This window comes from Nanorana parkeri, unplaced genomic scaffold (assembly GCF_000935625.1).
Source record: "Nanorana parkeri isolate BGI_ZX_2015 unplaced genomic scaffold, ASM93562v1 scaffold224, whole genome shotgun sequence".
Classification (NCBI taxonomy): domain Eukaryota; kingdom Metazoa; phylum Chordata; class Amphibia; order Anura; family Dicroglossidae; genus Nanorana; species Nanorana parkeri.
Window position 1 is genome coordinate 433,086 of NW_017306492.1, and position 22,718 is coordinate 455,803.

At 43.4% G+C, this 22,718-nt stretch overlaps 1 protein-coding gene across 3 annotated transcripts in view; it reads left to right on the top strand.

Moving 5' to 3' along the window:
- Positions 1–22,718, top strand: part of ITPR2 (inositol 1,4,5-trisphosphate receptor type 2) — a 263,467-nt gene that overhangs the window by 57,117 nt on the left and 183,632 nt on the right. For all 3 annotated transcript variants that reach the window (XM_018556081.1, XM_018556080.1, XM_018556082.1), the window contains exons 3-7: positions 14,235–14,350; positions 19,113–19,199; positions 19,586–19,744; positions 21,637–21,735; positions 21,819–21,902. In XM_018556081.1, coding sequence (XP_018411583.1) covers positions 14,235–14,350; positions 19,113–19,199; positions 19,586–19,744; positions 21,637–21,735; positions 21,819–21,902 — 545 coding nt within the window. The remainder of the gene's footprint in view (positions 1–14,234; positions 14,351–19,112; positions 19,200–19,585; positions 19,745–21,636; positions 21,736–21,818; positions 21,903–22,718) is intronic.

Genomic DNA, 22,718 nt, shown 5'->3' on the forward strand with positions numbered 1-22,718 from the left:
GGGGGGGCGTTTGCACCTAATTCCACCCTGATTTGTACAACATGGCAAAAAAGCAGTTTTTTGCCATGTACAGTTCATTAAAATTTCTATTATGAATGATGCATTCTGGGATTGCATATAGTGCACACATATACGCTTGTATATACGTATACATACGTGCATGTACGCATATATACGCAATATACAATTTTGCTCTTGCGCTGTGTGTGAATGAGGCTTTAGTGTTATAGAGTAATTATGTTCAAGTAGTTGGGATACTCCTCCTGCTGGCTTCCTTTGACACATTTCACCCATCTATTGGGGCTTAGATGAACAATCTCTACATTTAAGAAGGGGGAGGACACATCAGGGGAATCCAGCAAGTGGCGTGTCCTCATTGCTTAAAGAAGAACTATTGGGAGACTAAATGTGCCCGTCCCAATAGTTTGAGCTGGCATGGCACACTGCAGCTGTCACATGCCGGCTCTATAGCTTGAACACAAGCCACTGGTCACTCAGCTCACAGCTTGTCCCAGGAGAGAATGGTGACTGTCTTTCACCCTTCCCCACAGAGATTCCTCCCTCCCCTCTTTCTGTTCTTCCAGCGCTCATTGGAGGGACAGACAAGAGAGAGGCGGGCACAGCCGGCTTTGGCCCTGGCTCTAGAGGGGCAGCGCCAGCTGTCAATCAGGCAATGAGGTGGATCCCGACATTATTGTTGGAACCTTTCCCAGCTGCAGCGTGGCTCTGTGCTGTCAGCATATAGTGGGCAGTAGCCCGCTATATGCTGGTTTTGGGTCACAGGAGGACATCAGTAAATGTCCTCCTGTGACTCAAAAGAGAACTATAGCTAAAAAAAAGGATTAACTAAGTTTTATTTTTTTTTGAGAAGGAGCGGATTTGCAAAATTTAGTCTTACAGGTTTACAGTATACTGCACATGTACGGTGCAAGGAGACCAAACCCGGAATGAGATTGACACCCAGAGCTAGAGTAGCATGGCCCAAACAGGGACAGTGAAGCAGTGTCACCGGATGGTGATTTACACTGTTGTCAACACTGTCTAAATTTTCCCCTGCGAACTACAAAATACCTGTTAGGAGCTAATCCCCTGAGTATAAATATTTTAGAAATACTGCCCTAAATCCATGATCAGGGGATGCAGATTCTTCTATCTTCTGGACTGCAGAATATATGCAGCCATCGGGTGATGTGAACATTTCCTATTGGCTGTCCATCAGCCAGGTGCTCACAGGGAGCTGAAGATTCTAGTGGAAAGAAGGGCAGCAACAAGACCGCTCAACAGCACGTATAGATTGCTGTGGTTGATCACCGGTCGTCACCCCCTGAAGAGATAGCAACAAGGGACACGTGAAAGACTCGGGTGATAGAAGAAGTGTTTTGACTATTGGTAGGAGATGGAACTTAGTGGTTGTAAGGATGGGGTGGGGATTTGTTTTACTTGGAGATGGGCTTTTAAACCATTGCACTTGATGTATGATGTAACCCACAAACTAGAGTCATCTCAGCAGCCATTCAGCAATAATGCTGATTGCGCAAGTGTATGGAGTGGGAGAACCTGATGTTTTTAAAATCGTGATCAAATTTGGAAGAGCAGGCAAGTCAAAAAGTCCTTTCAAAAATGGCTTTCAGGTGAAAGTTACAATAACTGACATGGGTAACAATACAGTGTAGTCTGTGGTTCTTTCTGTGGCTCTTTTTTCGGTGAGTACTCGCAGGCAAACGTGTTTCTGCACGCCAGTCCGCACTCTATGAGCCTGTTGGGAACACTCTGAGCTTGTAGCCTGCATCATATGTCTCGTCATTTTCTGAACGCGTGTAGTTTGTTGTGGAAAGTTCCAGATACACCTTTGTAGTACGGAAAAATAAATATGTGATGTATTTTCAGGTCTTGTTCTGCAGGTTTTCAGGAAATTTCTCAGCCTGAAGATCGTTGAGCTTTAAATATCTGTCCCTGCAGTTCCAGTTCAGATCACACCTCCTGAGTCTTTGTATGACAGTTGTGCGCTGTGGGAAGATTTAATATAGTTCATGTCACAAACGTAGAGCTGCCTCCTCTTACTAAATGGGCTTTATTTAAATCCTTAATCACTGCGCATTTCTAAAACACTAACAAAATATAAAACTATCGCCCCCAAAATATTTATTGATAGGAATCTGCTGCTAACTTGGGAATGATATTATTAAGGATGTAAAATATGGCTTTAGATACACTTTAGCTTTGACTTGTGGGTTTACACAGGCTCTGCAGGGAGGTCAATAGTGCTATAGTTCCCTATTTTAAAATACAGCTCAGTTTCCCATGATCCTTCAGTCCTCTTAGGCGTTCAGTAGTTTCAGGATGCAGGCTGAATGATAATGTCTCATGATAACGAACGTTTAATCTAGTTATATCTCAGACTATATCCGGTATTATTTAGTAGACTGTTCAACAGGAATTTGAACAGGCAAGGGAGGAGTTAGGGACCAGTTTATAAAACGGGTGCATGGTAACATTAAAGGAGAACTATGAGGTGAGTGATTTCCACTCATCCTCATAGTTAGAGCCGACCTGTGACAAAGAAACTGTCACACGTCGGCTCTATCGATCGGGAAGTGAGCAGAAACATGCACCGATCTGCTCACTTCCCGATCGTTACCCTGCAGTGAGCAGTGACTGTCAGTCACAGCTCCCTGCAGGGATTCCCCCCTGCCCTCTCCGATCCTCCAGCGCTGAGTGAAGGAACAAATGGGGGAGGGGCAGGCACAGCTGGCTCTGCCTTTAGATAGGCAGAGCCAGCTGTCACTCACACAGCTGGGTGGATCCAGACAGTATTGTCGGGATACGTCCCAGGTTTGGCGCTCTCAGTATATCGCAGGCAATAGCTTGCTATAAACTGAGCTTTGGGTCACGGGAGGAGGTTAGTATATGTCCTCCAGTGACCCTAAAGAAAACTATGGGGAAAAACACTTACCCCATAGTTCTCTTTTAAGCCCCTTTCTGCTGCAAGTCCTTTAATTTTCTGCAGAATCACTGTTTCTGCAATTTACATACATTTTGCGTGATTTGCCAGTTTGCATTGCCTATTCTTACTAGGGTGAATTTATTCCCCATGGAAATGTGTGTAGTTGAGACCACATTTACTGTAGACCTCTTGAATGCTTCCTGGGAGTGTTTAAGTGACACTAAACTCAGGAGTTAAATCTTGAAAATGCATTCAAGTACCTTAACTATTAACAAAAATGTATCTAATTTGTGTATCACTCGGCTGTAGAGCCTCTGAATTGGTGCTGACACTGTCCTTCCTTCTGAAGGGTGGCTACATTTGTTCCCCATGGTCCCTGTGTGTGTTGTAAAGTAGCCACCACTCCAAGCTCGCTCCCGTGATGGACTACAATCGCAGTACAAATTAGTAAACTAAATGTGAGATTGTAGTCCATCACAGGAGCAAGCTTGGAGCGGTGGCTACTTTACAAAACAAACAGGGACCATGGGGAACAAAAGTATCCACCCTCCAGAAGGAAGGACAGTGTCAGCACCAATTCAGATATGATTTGAGGATCTACAGCCAGTGCTATACAAATAAGATACTTTTTTGTCAATAGGGTAATTTAATGCATTTTTAAGATTTAACTCCTGAGTTTAGCGTCACTGTAACAAATCAGGACAGACCTAGATTGGTCAAAGTTCTTGAATGTAACCTGCTCCGTGTATATATACTGTATATATATATATATATTCCTTCGGTTCCAGTTTTATTTAGTGCACCAATTAAAGTGTAAACATTCTGAGAAAGTCTGTCTGAAACTCCAACATGTTTTGGTTGACTTAACATCCCACCTTCTTCAGGATAAGGTAAAGAACAGAAATCTACAGTCTTAATAGATTTAATAAATTTGACTATAGGACTCTGCAAATCTAAACATTCAGTATAGAAAATTCATATATGGACTTGATACGATATAAAACTATATTGCTTTTTTGCCATGTTGTACAAATCAGGGTGGAATTAGGTGCAAACATAATAAAGTTGTTTAAGTAGTGAGAACAGAATGTTTGAGAATGCCTGATGACATAGTCTGCTTTCATTTACATTTTATAGCTTCTACTCCAGTAACGTTTGATATAGAATAGCACAGAAACACTTTATGACAAATATAGTTGGTAATGTGTTGTTGTCAGGTTTGATCCCTAACCATCACACCTATACAAGCTCTTTGGACATCCCATTGCAAAACCATGGGTATTTATATGGAATTTGGTCTTTTGTAAAAGCTCCCATGTATATACAAAACTTGGGATATTCATTAGTATGTTTCTACTTATTATGGAGTTAAGCAGAAAAAACTCCTCAGCGCAGTCAGCAATTTTGGTCTAAGGAAGACACACTGGGGGGAATTTATAAAAACTGGAGCACACAGAATCTGGAGCAGCTGTGCATGGCAACCAATCGGCTTCTCTTTTTTATTTTCAAAGTTTAGCTGAACAAACTAAAGAGAGAAGCTGATTGGTTGCCATGCACAGCTGCTCCAGATTTTGTCTGCTCCAGTTTTGATAAATTCCCCCCATTGAATGCTGATTGCTGTTGCTGTACCCTTCATTGCTATACACACAGGGAAGCTTAGCGAACAATCTGGTGCAGCAACAAGGGCACTTCATCCCACAGGCTGTTTGACAAATGGCCCTTAAATCCCTTGGAAATATTAAAGAGCCAATTCACGTATCTGTTTCAGATCTTAATCCCTTTGTATGTGGTGTCATTATCCTTGTTTCCCTGGTAAACCCAGACAAACAGTTCCATAGAATGCGGCTCTTGGTTTGTTTATGTTGAACTTTTCACTCTGATTCACGCTGCACAAATGACCTTGCACAAATACGCAATTAAAGATTTATAATACCTGTCATCCCCTCCATATAGGTGTGTACGGTAGAAAAGGAGAAGTCCAAGCCTAGATAATGCGCTGTCCGTTCTCAGGAAAAGTATTTTTAGTATTTATGCCTGAAGAAAAATGAACACATCTTATATATAGTATAATAAATACATGTAATACAGATAAACTATAACACTTCATTCACAGGTGTGGGCACTGTCTGTCAAATTACATGAAATGTGAAAGTGTAAATTATATTTTGGGTGTATAGCAGCATATTTTATAATAAACCTACGGAGCCCAACGTTTAAAGTTTTGTTTGTATGCTATAAAAATGACTGGTTGTTCCTGTTAGTTTTTTTTTATTGCATCTGACTTCCTGTTAGAGAGTGACAATGCTAAATTCCTGTCTTCCGTTGCCGTGATAGTGTTGTCACTCCTGCATGTGTGCTCTTATACTGGAAGTGCAGGCATCTGTGTAGATATACAGCATCTCTTATAGAGTGTTCTACCTTTAGGGCCCATTCACACCACATCCAGATCATCTCCAGACCAGACCAGACTGTTTCCATACCCTTAAAGCATCATAATGTATCCCTATGCTATTTCTGGCCTCTGTTCACACCAGCGCAGTCCGTTCGGGGGCAGACCAAAAAAAATACTGCATGTTTCACTTTGTCTGGTCTAGAATGCACTGAAATGCATAGAAACACATAAAAAAACGCATGGAACGTACCTGAAAGCCCCTTTTAAACAAACAAAAAAGACACGCTCTGGAACGTGGCTAAATAGCGGTAAAAACGTGGCAAAAACCTGATACACTGTGTTCCAGATCTGGTCCGGAAATGGTGTGAACGCAGCATTAGTCCTACAATTCACACCCTGCAGTGCTTAAGTAACAGCATATGCAAGAGAACACAGGTGGCCCTGTGGGACTTGGGGGGTCCATTTTTACCAGATGTGGGTCAGATAGGTGCTGAAGTCCCTACCCCTGTCACATAGACCTGGACAATGCCCACTTTTATATGTCAGTGAATATACAGTGATTTAATGTTTGGCCAGAATTTAACTTGGGGGCCCAGAAAGAGGTCTCACATAGGGGCCCTCTTAAGACTTAGTCCACCACCGCTGAGCAGCGTGGATAGGGTTTGGAGCGAAGGTGACCAGGGAGACCAGGGACCCACTGCAGCTTCAAAAGTAATAATAATTGTGTTTACATTTGCAGATATTTACAGGAAGTATATTTGTTCCCTGCAGAGATTGTGTTCACTTCTTCTCCAATAATACATGAACTAGTTATGTAAGCCAATCAGAAGTGAGCAAACACTATAGTATAGCGCATGTATTAACAAAAGGTGATACATGCTCATTCCATAATTTGCATCAGGACCGGTTAAATAAACCCCAAGTCTTTCTAGGAGACCTCAGCATTGAGTAGTTTCATTACACAACTTGACTGCAATTCTATGGAATAGAGGAAGTGGTCAGTGTTTGGCCCAGGCATTTCCTTCACTTCTCCTCCATGTTATATAATAATGAGATTTATTTAGTGGGGCATTGCAAAATACGGCGTCTGTGCAGGGGGCATCCATATTGGTAAACAGATAATAACATTTTCATTATTTCACCATGCTAAAGTTAAATCAAATCAATCGTTTGGCTTAGTGTACTTTTAACATAGTCCAGAAAACAAAACAAAACAAAACCTATGCGGTACATTCTATGCAGTAATTGTTCTGTAGTCCAAGAATAGATGTTATGATGCCCCCTGGTAGGTGGCACAGGCTCACCCAAGAGTCCTGCGTCCCCTGGTAGGCGATGCGGGCTCACCCGGGGGCTAAGTGACAGTTGGCCTTCACTGAAGGTGGAGATGACCCAGAGCCTGTAGTGATCTTGGTTTTCTTTGCTGCAAGCCAGGTCGTGTTCCTCCAGATTGCCCCACCAAGGGGGTGGCAATAGTGGTAAAGCTACAGTGGTGGTTCTACACAGGGCGGCAGGCAAGACAATAGTCAGGTCCAGGCATCGGTCAAGGCAGGCAGTGAGCAGAAGTGTAGTCAGGTCCAGGCAGGGGTTTAGACAAGCAGCAAGCAAGAGAGTAGTCAGGTTAATTCAGGTTAGCAATGGTCAGTCAAGGAATCGGTATTATAGCGCTTTTTCTCAAGATTTGCAGGTGATGAAGGCACTGCACAGCCACCAGAAAGGAAGATGTTAAAATACCCTCCAACCCAATGAGCTAGCTCAGCATCAGGGCCGCGCGCTTATTTCACACTAACACATGTGCACTGATGCACTTTAACTCAGCCATGCCAATGCGCACACAATCACGACCAGCCATAGCCAAGAGCCAACAAGCTGGTGCACTCGTGACTTGCGGCAGATAAGAGGGACAGCCTATGCCCCTGGCTTTGCATACACGGATCCTGGAAATACTGTCACATATGAACTGGAAGAATTAATTAGACTTCTTGAGATAACAGTGCAGAGTGCACAAGACATTAGATAGTGCAGGATTTCAGGTCAGACCTATAGCTCTGCAATCAGCATGCTAATTGGACGGCTCTGGCTCACCAGGGGATGTGTGTCTGACTTCTACAGAGAGACCACTGCTTCCCCGGAGAGCAAGAACCTTTCTCTACATCATGCTGGCAGGGGACAGACTTTTCTACTCATGTTGCTTTCTAAAGAAAATTAACTGTAAAATGTGTTTTGATGCACCAAGTGTGTATTTAGCTGATTTAAACTAAAAGTTCAGTTGGGCTTTAAAGCTTACCTTTCCGTTTGGCAGTAAATGAAATCTTTGCTTTCATGAAGAGCTCCAGATGCCACTGCTATCCAGTGTGTCCTGAATGATGTGGTTCCCCCCCGCCTGCTGTTTTGTCACTACAGAACACAGTAGTGATTTAGTGGGCAACAGGAGGAACCACAGTGCTCAACAGGAGATATGCTACCCAAACACCCAGAAGTGTCAGATAGCAGTGGCACAAGGCGCTCCGAGAGCTGCCGGGACAGGTAAGTATTCAAGTGGTATTAAAAGAGAACTATGGGGTAAGTGTTTTTCCCCATAGTTATCTCAAGGGTCACGGGAGGACATAAACTAGCGTCCTCCCGTGACCCAAAGCTCAGTATATCGCAAGCTACAGCTCGCGGTATACAGAGACCGTCGCCGCCTGGACAGATCCCAACATTTCTGTCGAGATCCACCCAGCTGCATGATTGACAGCTTGCTCTGCCTATCTAGAGGCACAGCCAGCTGTACCCGCCCCCTCCCCTGTCCGTTCCTCCAGTCAGCGCTGGAGGATCGGACAGGGGAGGGGGGAATCCCTGCAGGGAGCCGCGACTGATAGTCAGCGTTCTCTGCAGGGAGATGATTGAGAAGTGAGCGAGCGATGGTATGTTTTCGCTCACTTCCTGATCTATTGAGCCGACGTGTGACAGTTTCATTGTCACACGTCGGCTCGAACTATGAGGATGAGTGATTTTTACTCACCTCATAGTTTAAACTCTCTTTTTTCAATACTGAATCCATGTCAGGCAAATATACATTGCTCAGAAAAGTATTTCTTTAATTTTTTTGCCCAAGCACTTACAGTCATTATGTTCCTATACAGCTACAGCTCTCCCAGCTCTGCTTACCTGAACTTCCTGTTGAGTACAAGATCACAAGGGAGAGCTCAGTCTCCAGTAGCTGTCCATCTACTGGCTTAGAGGAAGGAAGGAAGGAAGGAGGGAAGGAGAATAGAGGGAGGAAGGAGGGTCAGGGAACAGGAGGGAGGGAAGTGACTTGACTTGCTGTACCTGTGTGTTTGTGAAGACACATACAGCTTACTAGCACACACAAGGGTGGGTCCATAAGACCCTGCAAGGGAAAGGAGTCCCTCTAAAACAGGATCTCAGGACCAGTGCTCAGTGGACCGGCTGATTCTGCAGGAAACTGAAACTTCTAAACATCAATGAGCCGCTTCCATTGTAAGAGATTAAATCAGAAATTGAAATAGCTTAAAGACATTTTGACTTTATTATCACTTTAAGCTGCTTCTTTACATGAGGCTGTTTTTTCTTTTTTTGTTTGTTCTTTCTTTGGCTATAGGGTCACTTTAACGAAATTGGGAAACACTAGTGTAGTCCAAAGTTCCTCTTTACAAAAGTTTTAAGTGTGCTCAATTTATTTTAAAGGGTGAGAAACAAACACAAAATGTTTTCACACACTGTGCAGCCAGGAAAAAGCAACAATTTGCACTCCATATTTACTGTATAAATGACAGTTATCAGCGTTCTTTGAAGATAATCCCGGTAGCCCTTTCATGTTCATAGTTTATTCAGTTATTAAGCACTTCTAATTGGGATATTAAACATTTACATTGTGTTCATTGAGTCTGAATAAAAGTGTATGCCGCCTTCATTCCGGAAGCCCAGCGTTGTTTAATGGACAGACGTCATAAAGTGCTCTGCGGCCTCTCAGAGAGAGCTTTTATAAATCTATCAAAAACAATTTTCCTTCCTGTACTCCTGACAACACCTGAGTATGCCACATAATAAAGTGTAAGTCGAGCAAAAAACGTTTTCTAGTTATGGGTAGGATTGGGAAGGATTATAACCCCTGTCATGTTTTAACTGCTATCTGGGGGCCCTATCTGCAATGGGGACACAAACCGCAATAGAAATCTAGCCTTCTCCTACTCTACTAAAGCAATGTTTCTCAACCTTTTGTCAGTCACGGCACCCTTTAGGCCCCTTTCAGATGGGCGGTTAGATCTGGTCCGCATGTCAGTTTTTTTAGGCGGATGCGATTGGATGCCCAACTCTAGTCTATGGGCAGCTGTGTGTAAACGGATGGGCATCCATTTACCCCCGACTCTTCTCAGGTCCGGAAAAATAAACGGAACAGTGTTCCGTTTCACCGGACCTGAATATGCCAGATCGGGGGTAAACTGATCTCCCCCATAGACTGACTCCCCATAGACCAACATGGGGTCTGCCATTTTTCATTCTTCCCTCTCTTGCAAGATGGAGTAAAAAGGAGAACGGACACAGATGTCACAGCTGTGACATCCGATCCGTACTGCCACGATGAAGAGGTAATCCATGCACAAATCTAGGGTTGCCACCTGTCCCGGATTCACCTGGACAGTCCGGGACTTAAGCACCTTAAGTGTCACAATCAGGCTCAGAGTCCAGTAGCTGAAACGGCAGGCAAATTCGTGGTATATCAGGCCAAGTTTGGTAGACAAGCAGACGGTAGTAGTATAGGAGGAGGCAGAAGCGTAGTCAGAGAACAAGCCGAGGTCAGTAGACAAAGGCATCAGGTATGAAGCAGAAGACGATGAGAGTAGTCGGTGAATCAGCAGCCAAAGGTCAGTACACGGGTAGCAGTATGAGAGGATTGTATCACAGAAGGAGCAGGAAGCAAGATATTGGCAGGAGCACAATAATCTGGCAAACAGGAAGTGCAGAGGCATGGCTTAAATAGGAAGTTCAAGGGAGGAGCAAGCAGTTCAGAGTTCAGCAGAAACTAGGTTTACCTGAGGATTACAATCCTGACAATAAGGCCCTAGTCACACCTGAGCATAGCACAAACGCAAGGCACGTGTTCGTGTGCATTTGTGTGCATTTCTTGTCTGTTTCTTACTGCACATCCCTATTGATTTTAGTGGGGTCTTGCACACATGACAAACGTGGAAAAGTAGTGCATGTGGCAAAATCTGCGACATGCATTCTGCATTTTCTTTCTCCGCATTTGTGCATATTTTAACGTGTGCAAATGCAAAGGAAAAATGCGCGTCTTCTTGGCAGTGTTTCCGGCGCCATTAATAGGAATAGCACAGCAAGCACGTTTTGGATTTTCTGCGCGTTTCGGGAATGCGCATCAAAGTGCACTTTTTTTGCGTGTTTGGCGCACGTACCTGAATCTCTCAGGTGTGACTGGAACCTAATTCGTGAAGAAGCGATCTATGGACAAGGGCATGTTTAATAATTGCACTTTCAAACCCTTTACCTGCTAATACTATTTATAGTAAATTCAGTCACAACGTCAGCTACACCAGAAAGTTAAATCAAGGTGACCGGCTTTGGTAGCAGGTAACCCAAAACATAAAACAAACAAACCATCATAAAAACAGCTATTGTTTAAAGAGTAACGGTGCAGATGCCCAGTAGGTGAATCCTCACCTTGTGCACCATTTAGAAACCGGCATTCCAGTGCAGTGTAGTGTATCATGCTGAATATACTCGTGGAAGGAAGATATAATACTGCAAGAGAGATTTCAGACGTGAACATAAGTGTCTGTGTAACCTGTTGAAGTAGACTGAAACCCAATCACGAAAATCTCTTATACACTTTAAGCGTGTCAGATCTTGAAAGGGATCGAAAAGCATATGAAAAAGCATATGTAAACCCAACAACACAAATGCAGTATGTTGTAACTTACCACTTTTTAGATGTGGCTGCATTATTTTCTGAAATGGCACACATATTTAAGGGAAAGTGTAGATATAACCTTGAAAGGGATTAGCTAGAAGCATCTGCAAACCCTAGAACAAAAGTTTCGTTTTCAGGCTTTTTTGCTAATTTATTTTCACCTTGCCATTTTGGTAGTACTGTATTTATGGAGATGCATATAGGCTGCTCTCCCTATTTGGATTACAAACAGAGGGATGTGGTTCTGTGGTTCTCAAAGACAGCTGGGAGCTATGTAACTTATAACAGTAGAGAGCACACATGATATTAGCTGGTAATACTTTTCTCAGGATCAACTATTTTTTTACACCTTTTCAACAGATAAATACCTTGTAATTTTATATTTAACAGACCAAAAAGGAAGCAACTAAGAGAGGTTTATTGTTTGGGGTTTACATGCTCTTTAAAGTGACATTAAGGCCAAATTCCCCCCCCCCCCTCCCCCGGGGTTAATGTAAGGACTTACCTTAAATGGTGATTCTTAATCCGATCATCTTCTTTCCAGGAGTTTTTAGCTGTCCTTCCAGCGCTGGTGCCGGTCTCTGATCCAGCGCTGACTCCTCTGTCCTCCTCTTTGCTCATGTCCCACGGTGTCTGTGCGGTGTGCACGCTGCTCCATAGACTTACCTTGTGTCTCTCCTCGTCTCCCGGCCAAACATTTGAATTGCGCATGCGGCCGCCTGATAAATTTTCAGATGTTCGGACGGGAGTGCGCGGCGGAGACAAAAGTCAGTATTAACCCTTTGAAAAAGTTTTTTTAAAAAAACGTTTTGCTTGCTAGCAGTAGATATATGAAAAAAAATGAGGGTTTAATAATCCTTTAAATCCATGAATCACATGCGGTAAAAGGCATATATTACACAAAAATTAAAGCATATACTAACCTTCCCGGGGGCTTATTTCTGCTACTGCTCCTCCATTCTAGCACGACAGCCATAAAAAATCTATTTGCCATTTGTCACTTCCAGGAGTGTTGGATGCCTGTGTCCCCACTGTGGTTCCATCTTCCAACCCCTACATCTACCCCTATAGGACTCATGTTCTTATCCTTCCCCACTCACTCCAAATGAAAAAATTGAAACAAAACGTTTGGTTGGAGACTGTTGTTTCCATTTTAAGAGGAATTTTACCCATTAATTTAAAGTCTCTTAAAACATTTACTTTTAAGGCATGACAGCTGTAAATGTTGCCAGTGTGCTAATTTCAGCTCTCAACCAAACTCTCAAGCCCTCAAACTGCTGATGATATAGCTGATCAAATGTGCCGCACCATGGCTACTGCAATCCAAAAATAGGCTGAGATGGCACCTTCCTTGGCTGTAAGGGATAGAAGTGTGTAGTTCTGCTTTAAGAACATTATTTGGCCAGGAAGAGATTTATCTAGTCTGAATATATGTGGGTCATTATTGCAATCATTTAAAAGTAGGATGGTTTATATCACATCTAAGAGAAACGCTGGTAATGTAGACCAGAGGCCGGGTGCCTTTGATGTGATGTGGGAATAGAGCAGCTGAAGGAGCTGATTAGATACAGTTTATGTACAGAGAGTTCAGTAAATAAAACAGTAAGCCACTCGTCGGGAAATAACTTTTACATTGATGTTCAGCCTCTTATCCTGTACATTGGGGCTGCCCAAGAACAGGATGGGGCCCTGGGAAGGATACTGTTTGACCTCCCCATACTCTTTTGGATCCTTGATGACTCCTTTGGGTGATGCAAAGGCCCTTCTTCCATTTTATAGAAGTAGACCTCTTGACCATCAATATTCTTGTTCCAGTAGGTCATAAAATAGCTGCTAATGAAAAGAGTGATAGGTTCTCTTTGTAGAAGTAAGTGATAATTAAGAGCTTAGGAAAGATTCACAGTTGTTTTAGAATGTGTCCTGATCAATGATTGTTGTTGGTGTCTCCTAGGTAGGGCCTGCCTATTGGATATGGGGCATGTGTGACAGAGCGCAGGGTTGGGTGCCACTAAGGGACCCTAAGCTGTACATGTCAGAAGATTAGCACTGGAGGATAATGATTTTTAGGACTATAATAAAGTACCAAGCCTGCAGGCAAGACTCCTTGATGCTTTTAGTCAGCAGGACAATGTTTTTTGTAGGACTGTGTAAAGAGGTATGTTTAGACAGATGTTTTACATGTTTTTTTACTCCGTGTACACAATGTTTGTTTTGAGAAAAAAAAAGTAGGGATGCACTGATCCCAATACTAGTATCAGTGTTGACACTGAGTATTTGGGTGAGTAGTTGTACTCACCTAAATGCTCAGATACTTACCCCAGATACTGGAACTTCGGGTCAGAGGGAGATTTAATTACTCATGATTGGCCCGGGAAGCTGGCTCCATGGTTTTTGGCCGGCTTCATGCTGATTGGCTGGGAAGCCGGCCTCCCAGCCAATCAGCATTGAGCTGGCCAAACAGCATGGAGCCGGGCAATTAAGAAGTCGGGCAGTGGATAATGACAGGCCGCCTGGCTTCCTGATTGGCTGGGAAGCCGGCTCCATGCTAGCAGAAGTACCGGTATCAGTACTTGGTATCGGCGAGTACCGGAAAATAGATTTCGGTACTTGTACTTAATACCGAAAAACCGGCATCCGTGCATCACTAAAAATAAAGCATAAAAAAGAGGAAAAGGGATTCCCTAAGCATTATGAGCTATCAAGAGGCCTCACAGCAAGAAGTGGATGCCTTGCAGTTGGCTGTGTCTTATTGAATCTTCAGTAATTTGAACACTTGCTGGGGCTCCTTTTTTAACTTAGCTTGGAGTTGTGCTTTAACTTTTCTGCATTTTATATAAAGCTACAGAAAAAAATAAAGAATTGGCTGGAGTTAGTTTTCAAACTTTAGCCTAAGGCTTCCTGTTTTCGTTCTCATCTGTAGATGGTTTTATTAAAAGATGCTTATGTTTACTCCGAATCTTCTCTTGCAGACTGTCTGTTCAAGGTGTGTCCTATGAACAGGTACTCGGCACAGAAACAATTCTGGAAAGCTAAACAGGCAAAACAAGGGAACAACACAGAAGCTGCACTTCTGAAGAAACTTCAGGTGAGTGAACTTTTAAGATTTATAGCTTTTAAATGAAAAGAAGATACTCCAACCTGGGAGCCATAAATTGCTGTTTTACATTGCTCATTTTCATCTAATAGTAAAATATATTTTTTAGAAGACAGTGAGCCAGTTAGGGAAACCTTGAATATCCAAAGGAAAGCCATCCAAGAACAGGGATATACACAGACAATATACTAATAATGGGTAGGGCCTCCCTTTAATAGCAAAACAGCCTCAATCCTTCATGGCACGGATTCCACAAACATCCCTTTGGCAGTCTGCTCCATGTTGACATGATCATGCAATTTGTGCAGATTACTCAGCTGCACATTCATCCCAAAGGTGTTCCACTGCATTCAGAAAACCTGGGAGGTCAACAGTTAAGGGAATACCGTACTCAAATGAGGACTTCTGGCACAACCAGCAATGCCATGGTCAAAATGACTGAGATCATATTTTTCCCCATGCTGTTGTTTCATGTAAACACTAACTAAAGCTCCGGACCTGTATCATGATTCATGATCTTATGTATTGTGCTGCTGTTGCATGATTTGCTGATTACAGAATTACAAGAATAAGCAGATGTTTTAATACATTGCTTGGTGAGTTGATACAGTATATGTGTGTGCATGTATGTACGTGTATATGTATGTGTTTTTGTATACACTATATTGACAAAAGTATTGGGACACCCCTCCAAATCATTGGATTCAGGTGTTTCCAATCACCTCCATGGCCACAGGTGTATAAAATCAAGCACCTAGGCATGCAGACACTTCTACAAACATTTGTGAAAGAATGGGTCACTCTCAGGAGCTCAGTGAATTACAGCGTGGTACCGTGATAGTATTCCACAGACAACTGTTAGTGGTATTATAACAAAGTGGAAGCAACAGGGAACAACAGCAACTCAGACACAAAGTAATAGACCATGTAAAGTGACAGAGCGGGGTCAGTGCATGGTGCGCATAAGTTGCCAACTGTCTGCAGAGTCACTAGATACAGACCTCCACACTTCGTGTGGCCTTCAGATTGGCTTCATAAGTGCAATGTAAAGCGTCGGAGGCCGTGGTGTAAAGCACGCCGCCACTGGACTCTAGAGAAGTGAAGACGTGTTTTCTGGAGTGACGAATCATGCTTCTCTGTCTGGCAATCAGATGGATGTGTCTGGGTTTGGCAGTTGCCAGGAGAACGGTACTTGCCTGACAGCATTGTGTCAAGTGTAAAGTTTGGTGGAGGGGGATTATGGTGTGGGGTTGTTTTTCAGGGGTTGGGCTTGACCCCTTAGTTCCAGTGAAGGGAACTCTTAAGGCATCAGCATACCAAGACATTTTGGACAATTTCATGCTCCCAACGTTGTGGGAAAAGTTTGCAGGATGGCCACCTTGTTATTCCAACATGACTGTGCACCAGTGCACAAAGCAAGGTCCATAAAGACATGGATGAGTGAGTTTGGGGTGGAGAAACTTGAGTCCTGACCTCAACCCGATAGAACACCTTTGGGATGAATTAGAGCAGAGACTGCGAGCCTTCTCGTCCAACATCAGTACCTGACCTCACAAATGCGCTTCTGGAAGAATGGTCAAACATTCCCATACACATACTCCCTAAACCTTGTGGACACCTTCCCAGAATAGCTGAAGCTGTTATAGCGGCAAAGGGTGGGCCAACTCAATATTGAACCCTACGGACTAACTCGTCTGCTCGTTGTTTCATAGCCGAGGCCTGGGAGGAAGCCACTGCGAGGTGTGACTCACAATACGCCTTCACTGTGCCAGCCGAGCCGGAGTTCATGGCCTCCTTGTGTGGGTGTCGTGACATTTTCCACGCCGTTCTCTTTTCTCCATTCTCAGTCAGCTTGTGTCTTTTTTATCAACAAATACACTAAAAACCGCACATTCAAATATTGTCACACTGGAAAATCGCTTCTTTCCCGCAGTCTTGGAAGCACTGAATTCAGAACGGCCAAAATGAGGAAGTAGGAAACTGGGAAGAGCGTGACTGCAGTAACTTGGAGTGTTTTTAAAAAACAGAACATTGTGAGGAGAATTTATCAAAACTGAAGCATACAAAAACCGGAGCAGCTGTGCATGGCAACCGATCAGCTTCTCTCTCCAGTTTGTTGAGTTACGATTTGAAAATGAAAGAGAGAAGCTGATTGCTTGTCATGCACAGCTGCTCTGGATTTTGTCTGCTCCAGCTTTGGTAAATTCCCCTCTCTGTGTATTTTGTATTTTATTTTGAAGCTTATGCAACTGAAAAAGGGAAAAAGCATAATAATAAGTATTAAAGGTCACATAATAGTTTTCCTGATGATAAACAGAAACTGTTAACGTCACTTTGTAGCCACATAACTTCATGAAAACTTTCAAAGGATGAAATGCGTTTTGATTGTTACTCAGTATTCTCCACTTCATTACAACAGCTCATTATGATCATTCCTCTCATCTGATACTGTTACTACTATACTAATTACATAATTGTGACCTGCTACACTCAGCGCTAGGTTCCAAAATGAATCACTGCAAATGTGGAGATGTGATTGTCCTGTACTGACAAAATAATGAGCTTTCCGCTGTTCCACTGTGAAAATGCCACTTGCCTGGCTGTCATGCAGCTTCAGTAGCTTCAGAGCTTTTTGAGAGACTGACCGAGATCAGGAGTTGTGACTGTATGTTTCTTATTTGAATGCTTGTTCCAGTGACTCAAAAAGTAATGAAGCCAGATACAGCCAGGAAACTAATATGGCAAGCCCAAGGTGCCCTTCACTCCCCACCTACAGTAATGACACTACACAGCATTTAAGTTAACAAACGTTTATCTGACAATTGGAAGTGAGTGGTAACTGCAATGTACAATTATTATAACAATAACAGAACACTACCCTATACTATTCCAAATAACCCGTGTGCAAAGTGCAACAAATTAGACTGTGCGAAAAACATCAGTGCCATCTAAGGTCCCTGACAAGTGCCAAAAACACCACTTCCTGTTTCGGAGGGGTGTATTATGACCCCATAACAATGTGCCAAGCACCAGGCCACCCGTTATTCAGCCTAAGTGGCTGTCCATTTATTATCCTCCTCCCAGCTACTGACACAATTCAACCCCAGTAACCCCACCATCTCCTTTAATCCCCTCCTCTGTCCTCGTGGGGAAGGTTATGGCTGGTATTCCTTACCAAAATGATCATTTATACGCATCTTATAAAACTTAGGGAACTGACCTCCACTCCTGATGATGCAGATCTCCACGGTCTGAGAAATGTGTAGAGTGATCCCCGACTCCATCAACTAAATGATACTGATATCCGTGCCATGGTTATATCTATTGGTGAGATTATGAGTGACTACATGCGATATTAGCTCTTTGTTTGACTTTTGTCATTAGTTTTATATATTGTGCAATAGAATATATATGTATTAACTACAATAATTCCTGTGTAAATCATTGTAGCACCTGAAAAGTCCCATCCACTGACAGAACAATTATTTATGTGTATATCGAGGGAGAGTAAAGGTGCCCATACACTGCTCGATTCTCATACGAGAATCGAGGGAAATCCCGCGATCGTACAAGAATTGAGCAGTGTGAACGAAGACGTGTGACCGTTTCTACTGTACGGTCGCACGTCTTTTGTCTAAGGAGCACGCTAGAAAACCAGCCGAGAATCGTACGATTTTCGGCTGGTTTGAACGGTGCTCGGGAGACAAATGCCGAACGGGCCGGTGTGCGCATGCGCACACTGCCCGTTCAGCATTGCGATTATCGGAAGCCCGCCCCTCACGGGGGCGGGCTTGCGATGATCGAGAGTACGATCTGCCTGTCGAAGATGGGCAGATCGTACGTTTTTTTAATTACTTTACAACCATCGCAAGACTAAGGTCTTGTGATGGTTGTAAAGTGTATGGCCACCTTAAAGCCCTCGTTATACTCTCTTCACTTTCTCTCTCTCTCTCTAGCTCTCTCGTTATGCTCCCTTTCTTCTCTCTCTCGCTCTCTCATTATGCTCTCTCTCCTCTCTTTCCGCTTTCTCTCTCTGGCTCTTTCTCTTGTTATGCTCTCTTTCTTCTCTCTCTCTCGCTCTCTCATTATGCGCTCTCCTCTCTTTCCGCTTTCTCTCTCTCTCTCTCTTGTTATGCTCTCTTTCTTCTCTCTCTCTCTCTCGCTCTCTCATTATGCTCTCTCCTCTCTTTCCGCTTTCTCTCTCCGGCTCTCTCTCTTGTTATGCTCTCTTTTCTCTTTCTCTCTCTATTTCGCTCATGCTCTCTCATCTCTCTCTCCTCTTTCTCCTCTTTCTCTCTCTGTCTCTCTCTCTCTCTCGCTCATTATGCTCTCTTTCTCTCTCTATTTCTCTCTCGCTCCCTCATTATGCTCTCTTTCCTCTTTCTCTCTCTGTCTCTCTCTCTCATTATGCTCTCTTTCCTCTTTCTCTCTCTGTCTCTCTCTCTCATTATGCTCTCTTTCCTCTTTTTCTCTCTCGCTCTCTCTTTATGCTCTCTCTCCTTTCTTTCCTCTTTCTCTCTCTTTCGTGCTCTCATTATGTTCTCTTTCCTCTTTCTCTCTCTCTCTCTTTCTCCTCTCTTTTCTCTCTCGCTCTCTCTTCATGCTCTCTTTCTCCTCTCTTTCTCCTCTCTTTTCTCTCTCTTTTCTATCTCCCTCTCTCTCCTGCCCCCTCTCTCTCCCTCATCTCTCTTTAATGAAATAATAATACTATTATCCTGTGTAATTATTGATTACATTTACTCTGTTTTTCTAGCACGCTGCAGAACTTGAACAGAAACAGAACGAGTCAGAGAACAAAAAGCTTCTGGGAGAGATTGTAAAATACAGCAATGTCATACAGGTAGGTCCAACCTATCACAGCATAGCCGGCTCATACTTTACCCTGCCAGGGGGGATTTGGCTCTTTCTTCTGTCTTGTCAAATGAAGCAAAACACAGTATCCTACAGCAACCAATCAAAATTCAGGAGACAGACCAGTACAAGATGGATTCTTAGTGGTTGCTCTGGGCACTGCAAATTGCATTGGTCCTGATGTGGTTTTATGAAACCAACTACCTGGTTTTACCTCTGTCCTCTTTACATCTTTACTTGTGTTATATATACTCCATATCAACACTAGTTGACAGGCTATGGCCAGTCCTCTCCGGAAATACTCTGCTCTACTGTAACTGGGGTGTTGCACCAAGTCCAGCGTTTGACTCCATTTTGTGATTCCTCTCTTTACAGCTCCTGCACATTAAGAGTAACAAATACCTCACGGTTAACAAGCGGCTGCCGGCGCTGTTGGAGAAGAACGCCATGCGGGTGTCTTTGGACGCAGCAGGGAACGAAGGCTCCTGGTTCTACATTCAGCCGTTCTGGAAGCTGAGGAGCGAGGGAGACAATGTGGGTGTTTTCCTGACTAAATTTACTGTTCACAGGAAAAAGAAGATTGCAAATTTTACAGATAACGAGACACAAGTATTTGGCAATTAAGATAAGCAGGCAAATCAGTTTTGAAGGCAGATACAGCCAGGTAACTAACATTTATATAGAGCTCAGCATGGGCAACCCCAGTGTATCTCCCAGCACACGTTTCCTTTAATTCTACCTACATCCAAAACATATTGTTTTGTGATAATGCAGATTGTGCCTTCTGTATAATATGGCAGCACAGTAATTTTTCCTTACAACCTATTATTATATCAGCACATAGCAGTGGGCGGCTGTCAGTAGAGTTTCTCTAAATGTGTGCGTGTCATTGAGCTAAGCCTTTACTGTTCACGTGCCACAAAATCAATTATACAACACGTAGCTTCTTCTGTAACTTCACTTCCTCACAGTATTTGTTAAAGAAACCCTGTCAGGTTCTTTAATAAAGGAGCTGAAAGTTCCCCTCCATAGAATATAAATATACATAGATATTATACTGTATACTGACCTCGCTAATGGCCTGTGTCTCCTGGTTCCCCTCTATTCCAGCACTACAGCCTCCATTAGTCTCTTTGGCATGTCAATGACGTAATATGTCCATATTTACAAGCAGGTGGGGAATGCCCCGGCCGTAGCTGATTGGGTTGGCACTCACAGCTTCCTTCTGGGTTCGGACGAACTCAATTACGGACCGAACCTGAGCTTATGTCTAGTTAAAATGACATTTTCCTAACCAGGACACAAATGTCAATGAAAACATAACAGGCGCTCTAACCTCTTCCCCACTCTAACCAGCAGTAAAAAAAAAAAAAACCACTTTGGTTGAAGCTTAAATATAGAAATAAACGCTCAAATTTGTTTTTTCAATAATGAATCCAGATCAAACAAATATGCATTGCTCAGCAAAGTATTTCTTTCCATTTGTGCCCAAGCACTTACAGTCATCATATTTTCAGAACAGCCCCGACTCTGTTAGCTCAGCTTCCCTCAACCTTCTGTCCAATACAAGATCATATGGGACAGAGCAGCAGTCTCCAGCAGCCGTCCATCTACTAGCCTGGAGAAGGGAGGAACGGTGAGCCGTGAGTGGGGAGGAGGGGAGTTGCCTGCCTTGCTGTACCTGTATGTTTGTGGAGACACACACAGCTTACTAGCACACACAAGGGTGACTCCATAGGAAAGGTAAAAAGCTCCACCCTAAGGCCTCATTCACACTGCTAAGAGCCGGCCTTTACAGATCCATGCGGCGCGCACGACCGTATCGGGCCTCTCCCGGCAAGGACAGGTGCTGCGTGTGATTGTAGGCAGCAGCCTGTTCTTCTCTATGGGAGTGTGCGGCCCTATGCTCACCCGACCTGCACATCCGTGCGGGTGTCCTTACTTGTACACAGACAGGATGGATCCTGTCTGCATCCAAGCACAAACACCTGCACCCGCACGGATGTGTAGTTCGGGTGAGCGTGCGATGGCGTACGGCTGCGTCCTCCCATAGAGAAGTACAGGCTGTTGCGTACAAATCACACGCAGCACCTGTCCTTCCCAGGAGAGGCCCGATACGGCCCTGCACGCCGCACGAATCTGTAAGGGCCGGCTCTTAGCAGTGAGAATGAGGTCTAAAACAGGATATCAGGGGCAGTGCTCAGGAAACTATAAAACTTTTAAACATCAATGAGCAGCATCCATTATAAGCGATTTAATTAGCATTTGAAAGAGCTTAAAATACTCTTGACTGTAATATCACTTTAAAAGTACAAAATACTTGTTAAACATAAACATGATCTCCTTTTTTGAAGTCTCTATAAGACTTTTGGGGGTTTTCTTAGACCATGTGTTCCCTTCTGATTCTCTCCTCTTCTGATGTGTAGGTGGTTGTAGGCGATAAGGTAGTACTGATGCCGGTGAATGCTGGGCAGCCTCTTCACGCCAGTAATATAGAACTCCTGGATAACCCCGGCTGTAAGGAGGTAACGTAATCCGATTTTGTAGGGAGTCACCGCAATCAGATGTGCTTTGTATACGTATTAAAATCATTGCATGTTTATTTCAGGTGAACGCTGTGAACTGCAACACAAGCTGGAAGGTTACATTGTTTATGAAGTTCAGTGACTATCGGGAAGATGTCCTGAAAGGGGTGAGTTTCTAAATGGCTAGAAATAAAATCAGGAGTGTTCCTTTGGAGGGGTGTGACCCATGGGCCCTGTGGTATCGTAATAGGACATTATGGCATCATCAAGTTGCCCCTCACACCATGGGCCCATTCTTACTTGTCCTTTTTCCTTCAGTAAATAGACAGTTCACAGCATGAAAAGGGTTTTCAAATGGGAATCTCAAACCGGCTGCTAGTTCTGTGACAATGATGTATATAAAGGTTGGCCGTCACTGATCACATGATCGCAAACCAATCAGCATGGATTTGTAGAAATGTCACCAGCACACCAATATCCAGTGAGATAAGCAAAAGTCAATTTATTGCAGGAATATTGCCAAGCAGTGCAACAAGATATCTATTTATTACCAATCAACATGGTTCCGATCGTGTGATCAGTGACAGCCAATCATTGGGATTACATTGGTAGGTTTACAAATTGGTGCCGGCTTGCTCAACCGTCATTGTGCACAGAAAGAAGCACTTTGACAGAAGCAGTTCAAGTGATGAACAGACTGTTAAGGAAAATAAATGGCGGATATAAAAGGCAAAATCAGCTCTGTAATCATTAATACATCATAACATTTATTTTTTAGGTGCAAGCAGTGTAAGTTCTTAATTTGACGTAGTATCAGCCTCTTCTACTCCCTCTAGATCAGGACCATAGTGTGAAAGGAAGATGTTGTACAAGGATCCAATCAGTTAATGTGCTGGTGAGAAGCATACTAAAAGGAGGAGAGAGCGAAGTGACAGAGAGATGAGCTCATCTCTTCGCTGTTTCTCCTTACTCTGTCCAACAAC